The sequence below is a fragment of the Eublepharis macularius genome, chromosome 13, assembly GCF_028583425.1.
Source record: "Eublepharis macularius isolate TG4126 chromosome 13, MPM_Emac_v1.0, whole genome shotgun sequence".
Taxonomy (NCBI): Eukaryota; Metazoa; Chordata; class Lepidosauria; order Squamata; family Eublepharidae; genus Eublepharis; species Eublepharis macularius.
In genome coordinates this window covers 70012571-70023484 of record NC_072802.1, presented here as the reverse complement: position 1 = coordinate 70023484, position 10914 = coordinate 70012571, and the positions used below count along the sequence as shown (strand labels likewise).

The window sequence follows — 10914 nt, the reverse complement described above, 5'->3', positions numbered from 1 at the left end:
TTCCAGCTGAAAAAAAGCCCTGGTTACCAGGCCAGCCCTGGGAGAGGACTCTTCTCGGGGAAGCCTCCTATGGGGCGAGACAGTCCTTCTCAATGGGATATTGCTAGCCACAAGGATCAAAAGAAACTAGCTGTATGGCAGGAGCTTGAAAACTAGTTCAAACAATGAAGCTAAACACATGTTGCAAATGCATTATTAAGACATCTTGAGAGTTGTGGAATGAGTATCTCAGACCCAGGCAAAGCTGTGGATTCTCTGCCCCCAAGCCAACTTCCTGCACCAGCCTTAACCACGACTAAAGCTTACATTGGCACAAATCTTACTCATGGTGAACGTTAAGGATCTGAAACCAGGGGGTGACATGATCCCAGGGTTAAGGGTCTGAAAGCACTGCATCTGCACAGGGCCACAGTAATGGGAAATGGCTCCTCAGCCAACAGGAACATTTTGTGTGCCTGGGAGAACTTCTGAATGTGGCACTGTGGATGCCACCAAGTCACCCCTCTGAGTAGGCTTTAATGGCAAACTTGCAGTGTGAGGCTGTAAATGGTCACCAATCCCCTGCGCCAAAGAAGAACTGCTTTGGGGTGACCAAGCAGGGGAATGCTGTAAACTAGGCTCATGCCCCAGGTTGTCAGTGTGGAAAGACTAGTAAATTCCTGCTTACGGAGCTAGTACTTTTTGTGGACAAATCTGCATGACTGACTGTAGCCACGTCAGGACAGCCTCCTGTCAGGAGAGTTAAAGGCCTTCCAAAAGAAGGCCTGTAAGAAACACTCTTCCCACCTTTGCTGAGCTGTCCTGAGATGGTCATGAGAAGTTAGTAGCAGAAGAAGTTAATACTGTGCCATCTACTCCAAAAGCAAAGCTGATCCTGCACTAACCACACTTTGCACTAAGAAACTGTAGAATCTGATCTTGTTACAAAAGGCGGGGGGGAGATGGCTAGGAGGAAGAATGCATTGTGTGCTTCTGTGCTGTTAGGGAGATGTTCTATCCCTCCTTTTGGTTAAGGCGTTTCCCCCCCATCGCAGTCCTCCGTCAAGCTCCAGAGAGCTGCTTACTGGAGACTCCAGAAGGGTTGTAGCTGTTCCGTCGAATCACTGGCTTGTCTTTCAACTGCAAGCTCCCCGCCCCCTGCCCTCTCTCATGCCACTTTACAGGCTGCCACCAGGCAGGTCAAGAAGGAAATGACCCACGCTCAACACCCAGTCCAGCTTCCGCTTGGGAAAGGAGATCCTTGGAATCGCAGTCTCTGACTTACCCTGAGGAAGAAATCGAAATACAAGAGAACAAAAAGGCCTTTTACATCTCATTAAATCTGGACACATTTCCCTTTTAATGCGCCGCTCCACACGGTATCGTCTTTGCTGTCTCCATCCACGTCCGGTGCTTGAGGTCAGGTTGCATAAATGTCGGCACTGCATAGATTTGGTGACGTTGCATTGAAGGAGTGCTTCTATTGCTGGTGCAGGTGTCTGGCCTGCTTATTTACCTGAGTTGACTTTCCCGTGTGACTGAACCCCTTAAGCACAGCACCAAAAGATCGTCCCTTGGCATCAGCTCTTCCTGCCGTGTATCTCGCAGCCTGCTGCCAAGGCCTCACAGCAAACGGCCCACAAGGAAGTTCTGAGGTCTTGTGAGATTGAGTCGCCTCCCCAGGCTTAAGGAGCTTGGCTCTGCCATCTTTGGATAGGTTTAGTTAGGTTTCTCCAGCTCTTTTGTTGATCTTGCTGACTGCCTTGGCCGCTTGCTCCGGCAACTGGGACGGGTCAGAGAGTATGGAGGTGGATACGCTTAGGTGTCGGAGGGTGTTCAGAACCACTGGGATGGAGGAAAAGAAACAGTGCAAACAAAATAAACCCAGTTACTTTGGCTGCCAAAATAACAACGATAGATCCAGAGGAGTTAGCCATGTTAGTCTGTAGTAGCAAAATAGAAGAGTCCAGTAGCACTTTTAAGACTAACCAACCTTACTGCAGCATAAGCTTTCAAGAACCACAGCTCTTTTCATCAGATGCATCGATGCATCTGACGAAGAGTGCTGTGGTTCTCGAAAGCTTATGCTACAATAAAGTTGGTTAGTCTTAAAGGTGCTACTGGTCTCTTCACTATTTAACAACAATTATAATAATAATACAAATTCAAATTTGCTCTCAGAAAATTTCAGCAAAGCCACCGGAGACATATGGGTCAGCTGTGATCGCAGCTGCCCCTAGAGGGACCCAAATTACAAAGTTCAAAATTGGCATTTTCCCATGCTTCCACTAGCATAATTTCAGAATGGTTTTGTAGAAAGCATTGTTTCAGAACAACTACAGCATATATATGTTAGCAATATTAACAAACTGCTTTAAAATGCCATTAAGGTCTCCTTGTACCAAGCTGCACTGAATGGACCCTTGGATCAATCTCTGGCAGCCCCCCCCCCCAAGCTAACATAAGCCAAAAGGGGGGCATGCCTGGATTAGGGCTGGCTACATGCTGCAACAGCACAGCACAGAGTCTGGCACTTGGAATTCGGCCGAGCGAGAATCACAGCTGTCAGGCTCGTGTTGCTTTCAAAGCAATTTTTTTGCCCTTCAAGGGTGGCGGAAAAAATGGGCAGATGTGTGGGCAACACCTGCTGGTATCTGAGAAGATTGGGGCAGCAGGGGGTGGCTGGGTTCCCTGGTACAGTTTTTGAATGCGCCCATTGTCAGTAGTAATAGCCGCACCAATTTTGCCTGCAAAACAAGTATAAGCGAAGCCGATACAGGCTGCAGAGACCAGACTTTTTGTTTTAGTGTAGAGAAGTGATTTCTCTAAAGCTTTAACAAGTCACCATGATGTTCTAAAGGAGAACCTGGGAATGGATATTAGAGAATTTGTCCCCGCTTCCTCCATTAAACTGTTACTTACTTGGCCTTAGAACAGGCAGAGAGCAGTGCTGGTCCACCCAGGCCAAGGCTGTCTGGTTCAGCTCCTCTAAGCTGGTTGTGGACACCATTCCATTGAACGTTTCGAACAAGGGTTTAATGATAATGCTGAACTGCAATATGACCGAGAGTCAAGGGGAAAAACCAAACGTGCATTGATACCTCTATAGAGGTGGAAGAGGGAAGACATCCCCGGGGATGCCAGAGCCCATAGAAAAACCACCTCAAGAGCTCGCTCATGCTTCCCCCCTATTTGATCGGGCGCCCAACTTTTCTTTTGATGCGGTTTTGCTACTTAGATGCAGTGCTGCATCCAGCATCAAAACACCATCAAAAGTAGTGGGGTGTTTTGTCCAGCACAGGATTCCCATTTTGAAACAAAAAGTTCAATGAGAAAAGATCCTCTGTAGCCACTTCTCCCCCTGCTGCACCCTAGAAGTAAAGTATGGGTGTAACAAGAGCTTGGCTTGACTCGTGCCTGACTTGTAGACGCATGTAAGAATGCTACCCACACTCCAAGTTCAGTTACAAAGAGTAACAGTAAAGTCATTAGCAATCCCGAAAGCACTGCAGGCAGCACACACGTTTTTCAGGCATTCCTCTGAAATATGAGGGACACAACGGCACTCTTAACAAAAGCAATACCACAGGATTCTATAGAAACTTCCCAGTTCCGCCTTACAGGCCCCGTTTTTGGTGTAGGCGTGGCTGTACTGCTTGTGACACGCCATTCTTAGAATGTCACTCAAGGCAGAATTAACTTGTTGACAGTCTGGGGATGCCCACTGGCTTAGACACCATTTACAGGCAGTTAGTTAAATTCATGATAGATAGCTCTAGCAACAGAAACTAGCTGTGGATCAAGATGGGTAGCCATGTTAGTCTGTCTGTAGCAGTAGAAAAGAGCAAGAGTCCAGTAGCAACTATAAGACTAACAAAATTTGTGGTAGGATATGAGCTTTCGTGAATCACAGCTCACTTCTTCAGATACATATCCACCCTGCTTATCCACCCTATCAAATCACACCTGCTACTGTCATTCACCGGCTATTGTCATTCGGCATCTGAAATCACTCCTCTCTCCAAGATATAAGGACAGATGGACTCACGTTCTAGCTGTATCTGAAGAAGTGAACTGTGACTCACGAAAGCTCATACTCTACCATAAATTTTGTTAGTCTTCTAGGTAAAGGTAGTCCCCTGTGCAAGCACCAAGTCATTACTGACCCATGGGGGGACATCGCATCACGACGTTTTCTTGGCAGACTTGTTACGGGGTGGTTTGTCATTGCCTTCCCCAGTCATCTACACTTTACCCCCAGGAAACTGGGTATTCATTTTACCGACCTCGGAAGGATGGAAGGCTGAGTCAACCTTGAGCCGGCTATCTGAACCCAGCTTCCGCCAGGATCGAACTCAGGTCGTGAGCAGAGCTTGGGCTGCAGTACTGCAGCTTACCACTCTGCGCCACAGTCTTCTAGGTGCTACTGAATTCTTGCTCTTTTCTACAGATATTAGCTGTGTTAGCTGAATGGAGCCTCCATGTTCAGAGACAGTATACCACCTCTAAGTACCAAACTTAGAGAGACAAACAAGAGGGATGGTCATCACCATAATGACGCCTGCGCACCCAGTACCAGAATGGGGGCAGAGGGCACCTTTGCTTGCTGTCTTGAGGAAGGCTTGTAAATATTTTATTCCAGAGGTTATTTGTTGGAGGATAAACTCTTTCGGTAGATCTGACTGGCAGCATTTTAACTGTGTATTGTTTTTATCTTGTGGCTGGACGCTTCTGTTGCTTTCATGCCCCAAGGACCTGCCATTCATTCGATGTCCATGCAGAGATTTTTCTTCAGCTGTTTCTCTGGACTCTGCTACTGACATAGGCTTGGCCCCACCCAACAAAGGACCCTGGGTATGAGAATTCATAAGGGCAACAATATCGCCTGCCCAGTCCTGCAAGCAGCACACAGACAGAATGTCAAGTTCATATCCCCAAATTCAACCACAATGCGAAACAAGTAAGGCCGTGAAGCCAAAAGGGCACTCTCTGCCACATGGCTGCCGCTGATATAATCACAGGAAGTGAGTAGCGTTACCATCATTTTAGCTGAGGCTGGAAGAAACCCCTCCCATTTCGCCTTTATCTCAGGCCATCAGGCTTCTGATGAGTTGTCTCTCCCCCTGACACCACCAGCCCTCCTCTTGGGCTTCGAAGGGAATTCTAGAGTGCAAAATACCCATCTCATCTTTGAGTCATGATGCAAAACACCCATCTAGCTTTTTTCTGGGTGACGCACTAACATTTACGGATACTCCTCAAGGGCCCCCTGTTCTTAAGTCAGAAGCTTCCGGCTCCCGTCCTTTTCGATTCTGCACCATGCGGAAACCTGCAAATGCACCCAGATGCCAGCAGAAATGCTGGCATCTTACGGTCTGAGGTGTAGATGCCAAAAGGGGCACACGAGTATTACGCATCTGCCTCCAGTGCTAAACTCAAAACTGACAGTCTGCCGTCTGGGGGGGACGTGCACAAAAGAGCCGGGGTGCAGAGAGGAAGGAAGAAAACGGCTGACAGAACAGAAGGCTGAGCCAGGCAGCCTGGCCCAGCAAGGCAATGCCTGGGCACATGCGCAGAGTTATCCTTTGCTCAATGGAAGAGCGTGTGCCGTGCCTACAGAAGGTCCCAGGCACTCCCGACTAAAGGGCCTTCGGTCCCAGGACTGGCAAAGACCTCAGCTGAGGACTCCGGAAAGCTGCTGTCAATCAGAAGAGACTGCAGTGGCAGGGATGGAGAAATGGTGAGACTTAGTATAAGAAAGCTGCAGATACGTTCTTAAATGTGCGAAGCTGAAGCCACCACTTTTTCTGGGGCTGCCCTCGGCCATCTGCTATGCCCGTATACGGACTCCCAATATTTGTTTAAATAGCCTGCTCCTGGACTATTTTAATGACTTTTTAAAAATTATTATTGAGTTGATGTTTTTGTGACTTTTAATGTATTTTTGGAATGTTGTTAGCTGCCCTGAGCCCACCTGCGGGAAGGGCGGGGTATAAAATAAATAAATAAGCAAGTCGAAACACGCACACACAAACACACATGATGCTGCCTTATCAGTCCATCAAGATCAGTATTGTCCGCTCGGGCTGGCAGCGCTCTCCAGGTGAAGTTCTTTCACATCACCTACTGCCTTGTCTTCACGGCTACACAGGTGTCCAACTTTCCCCTTCTTCCTCAAAGACAACTCTGCCTTACTGGGCTGACTCCAGCACGGGAATGGTTTGGATGACTGTACAACCAAACCTCTCCCTCCCTCCACCCCCAGGATCCGTTGCCTTGAATACGGCTGCCGATGCTCTCAGAAATCCTACTCTCCCTGCATTCCATCCTGGAACCATTTGGAAGGCCAGCGCTTAAGTTTGGAAGCTGCACTTTCTGACCACCTGCAGAGTGCATTCTCATCACCATCAAATGCCCGAAGGCTAGCTACCAGCCGGAGGTGAAACATCAGGGGCTTCCAGGCCCGAGCTGACTGACAAAGCTCAGTGTTGCCCCCAGAAGACCTTAAGCAAAAAGTGCTGCAGCCCCCATGGGAGTCAGAGAAAAACATCAAACATCAACATCGCAAAACCCAGCTCCACTGGTAAGGGAATAGATGCCCTCCCAAATTTTCAGCTGCACTGAAAAGGATACAATCCAGAACTTCCAATTCTGCAGGGTCCTGTTTCGGACGTATTCTTCAAACATGCTCCTCATCTGATCGAATCTCTGCCGCGTGATGGGAACGCCGGTAGCAGGGAGCTGCCGCTGACACGAACTGAAGAAGGGAAGAGAATGCAGCTCTAAGCTCCAGGACTGCCTTCTCATGCATCAGCTCAGCCAGACGCCGAGACGTGCTGTAGGTGCCCTGCCCCACATTTGCCCATCATGAGAAGTGGGAAGGTACAGGTTACGACACAAGACAGGCATTCTCAGTGGCGGTGCTGACACTGTGGAACTCCCAAGCCCATGAGGCCTGTTCAGCTCCAGCTCCCTTCCTGCCTGTGGCTGAAAACACCGTTTTCCAGCCATTAGGGGCACTAACAAACTTGAGCTCCCCTTTGACCTGGACAGCTGTGTTTTCTCTTCTTGTTGATTTAGCTGTGACTGACGCCCTGCACGGAGATGACTGTTCCCAACTGGTTTTGCTGTTGGCTATTTCATGGGCCAGCAGGCAAAAAAGTGCAATTTACATCTTTAAGATCAACAAGAATGGGTGAAATTCTGCTAATTCGTTCCGCTGCCCTCGATGCTTCCCTTTGGCCCAAGAGGCTCTCAAATCACCAGGAAATTCCCAGCAGCACCCAAAGACAGCATTGCTGTTAGCAGAACTCATCCGTGGGCTTCAACCCAATGTCTTTCCGCCTAGAAATGGGCCAAGAAAAAAAAGGAAAAACATTTCCTTTGTAAACTGAACAAACTAAACTATGCAAACAAAAAAATAATAGAACAGAAATGCCGGAGTAAGAATCCAAATACTCTATGTTTAAAAAATGCTCTTTTGTTTTCAACCTCATTGCAATTCTTCAGTTAAGCAACTCCTGCCCCACTTTTATCACTGTTCCCTATATGTTAAATTCAGTTTGTAAACCCTGTGCCGAGGTACCGTGGTGTTTCTGGGTCTGTACAGCACATGGCACATATATCTAGTACTAAACACCTCTCATGTTTTCCAGATGAAATTGCACTGCAGAATTCTTGTAACGTCTCACACCATTTTATCTGCAGCAGCTATTCAAACGTACCCTGTGGGCAGATTGTATCTGTCTGGTTAGAAATTCCTGGACGATACCAGAGAATTTATCCTCGTGGGCCTGCAAAGGGCCGCCTGCATTGGCTACACATTTCTATTCACAAAAAAAAATTAAAATAAAAATAAAGCCACACACACATACACAGAGACCACGAAGGGAACTTGTCTCCTTTTCTTACTACACAAGCCGCGGGGAACGTGTGTACCATGCAGTTAAACTGGCTGGCATGAGGTTCAGGACAGACAAAATGAATAAGCGCAAAATTAACTCACGGAACGCATCCGCACAAGCTGTGGGGACAGCCACTTGCCCAGATGGCTTTAAAAAAGGATTAGACATATTTATGGCCAACAGGAGCTGAATGCTACCAACCGCTATTAGCCACGATATCTAAATGAGGACCCCCCCTTCCCCCAATGTTGAGGACATGTTATTAAATTAACAGGGGGGGGGGTGGCACCCTTACATTTTTATTTACACGCCACTGTTCTCCCCAGCAGGAATATGAAACAACTTAGGATATGCACCTCCCCTCTTGTTTAGTTTCCAGAAGCATGAGATTGGCTGCTGTTGGAGACAGAATTCTGGGCTAGACTGATCTTGGTTCCTTCCAAGAAGGCAACGCTCAGGATACCCATATTGCACTACAACCAGAAGTCCAAGACTCTTTACTGGCGTGTGCAGAGGACAGAAAGGCGAGTTCCTTCAGAAATGCCTCTGAGGGCACGATGTGCCCCCCCACCCACTGCCTGGCTCACCATGAATGAGCAGCTGCTTGGGGGGGGGGGGTTGCAGTGCTGTGTTGTCATTGTGGGGACACAAGCACAGCTGATAAGAGAGACTGCAGGCCTCTCGACACTCACATGATGGTAGCGTTCAGCTCCTCGATTTCCTCCTTGAGGCGCTTGGCTTCCTCCTGCATCTGGGATCTTTCCTGCTGCAGCTTTGCAATGTATTCCACGGTCTTCTGGAGCGTGAGGGCATGGCTGATCTGCAGCAGGGGGGGGGGAGAAAGACCCACACTGAGCTCAGCAGGGCGGTCTGTGGCCCTGTGCAAAGCTCAGGGCACTGAAGGATCAGGGGCCGCTGGAGGGGTCGACGTGTACACATAACACTGTGCCTACGCCATGAATCTGGGGGAGTTCAGAAACCCACTGAATGTGATACTGGGCACCGTTTCCCAAGAATCCCAGCACCCATTAAAAAGCCATGTTTCCAATCCTTGTTCAGGTATGCTTCAAAGTGTGCAAACAATGGTTTGATGGAACCTGAGAAGCCCACCCAACATGTTTTCTACTGGCTAAGGCTGCAGAGCCCTGAAGAACTCTTTGCCCTCCCCATGGCTTGAAAAAAAACCTGAAGTATATGCACTATAGTAAAACTGGCAGAACAATTTCTTCCGGTTTCACAACTGAGCTTCTTTGGTGCAGAATTTACATTGGAGAACACACACTGCCCGGAATGAGTATGAGACAGCAGAGGAGGAATTCCTCCGTTGGATGCAAAGGACAGAGTCCTGCCAAGCCACTTACTGATTTAGAGTTTGCAGACACCAAGGTATTGAGCGTGCTAAAGCCAATCTTGATGTTAAACCTCCGCTTCTGTTCTGCTGAAATATGCTTCATCCTTCGGGTCTGTCCAAACGAAAGCAGAAGTGAGCTCTTGGGCTGGTGTCAGGTTTCTGCCTCTTTGCTGGCATGGGGCAGGGGCGTTAGACACAGCTACATGACATTATGTGGGAGTAGAACCCAGGGCTTTCCCACGCACAGAGGAGCCCTGCTGCGGCACACAGAGGGGGCCTTTGTTCCCCAGGGCCAACTCCTAGAGAAAGTGAAAGGCCAAATGCTGAACGCTGCCACAATTGGACAACACGCACAGTAGCAGCAGCAGTCGGTGTGATCAGAGTCTCAGGGAGGGCCCAGGGAAGCCAACCTGGATGCCGCATCTCTTCATCTGCCCCAGCCCCTCACACCCTGGGCAAGGTTAATTCCTTTAGTGCCACTGGGGGGGGGGCGGTCCCACCAAAGGAAGAAAGGGCCAAAGAACAGACCTTGTAAGCAGCCACATGAGGATCAGTGGTGGTTTTCCCTGAGCAGTTGTTCTGTGGGGACTGGGGACTGGGACTTTGTTCAGAAGTGCACGGGGACGCCTGCCCTGAGAGCTGGCAGTCTCTGCCTGAAAACAGGAGAAAGAGAGAGAGAGAAACAGACAAGTTGAGTCCAAAGGGAATTATCTATAGCAAATCAATTCATCAAGCAATGTTTTCTTCCCGAACGAGTGACAGCGGTGAACAGTAGTGCTCCTTGGAGGATTCTTTCTCAAGGAGGCCATCAGTCAATGGAGAGGGGGAGGGCACTAGGATTGCAGACACGCCCCACCCCCAGCGAGTCATGAAGTCCGCCAAGTGACCTTGGGCCAGTCACTCTGTCTCTTCCTGACAGCCGCTGCAGGGAGGAGAACTATCCACGTCACCCTGAGATCCTTACAGAAAAGGCTTGGCACCCTGCAGCCACATCAGTCTCTCTCGTCCTTGACAGCCCTGAAACCCAGAAGGAAACACTCCCACTCCCGGGAGGAAACAGGGCTGCCGGGTCTGAGGATGGGGCGCTTGCCTGCCCCACGAACTTATCTGCGGTACAGGGATCCAGACACCAGCAAGCGCCTGGCTGTGCAGACCACCTGGAAGGGCTATGGCTCCCCCGGGCTCACTGTGGCTCCTGGGAGTATAGCAGCAACACTGACATCGTGGCTGGAAGGGGCTTTCCTCGTCTCCCTCCTGCACCTCTCTTAGCTGTCCCCCCGCCCAAGATAAGCCACGTGCCTTCTGAAGCCGAGGTTCTCATACCATTTTAATCTAAGTTACCAATTAATTGATAAGTGGGGCACAAATCTTTAAAATAAAGCAAGAACCAGCCGCTCCACAGTGCTAGCTTTGCCCTTCCAACATGCGTTAATTGTGACTCCTTGTAAGTATGTTCATTTGCCAAAATCACCCTGTGCACGAGTGTGCGCACACAGAGGTGTGTAGACCCAGAGAAGTATGTTCATTTCTTCCCCTCACTGGGGCCGTCCCAATTCAACAAGCTGTGTTGTATCAGAGCAGGGCTAAGACCAGGGCTTTTTTTCAGCTGGAACTCGGTGGAACGGAGTTCCGGCACCTCTTGAAAATGGTCACATGGCCGGTGGCCCCGCCCCCTGATCT

General features: G+C 49.1%; 1 protein-coding gene across 1 annotated transcript in view; it reads right to left on the bottom strand.

Annotated features, from left to right (window-relative positions):
- Nucleotides 1-1315: 1315 nt before the first annotated feature.
- Nucleotides 1316-10914, bottom strand: part of MLXIP (MLX interacting protein) — a 49987-nt gene continuing 40388 nt past the window's right edge. The window contains exons 12-17 of the mRNA XM_054995881.1: nt 9763-9887; nt 9245-9346; nt 8576-8703; nt 6613-6736; nt 2902-3031; nt 1316-1824 (exon numbers count right to left, since the gene is read on the bottom strand). Of these exons, the coding sequence (XP_054851856.1) occupies nt 1703-1824; nt 2902-3031; nt 6613-6736; nt 8576-8703; nt 9245-9346; nt 9763-9887 (731 nt within the window). The 3' untranslated portion in view covers nt 1316-1702. The remainder of the gene's footprint in view (nt 1825-2901; nt 3032-6612; nt 6737-8575; nt 8704-9244; nt 9347-9762; nt 9888-10914) is intronic.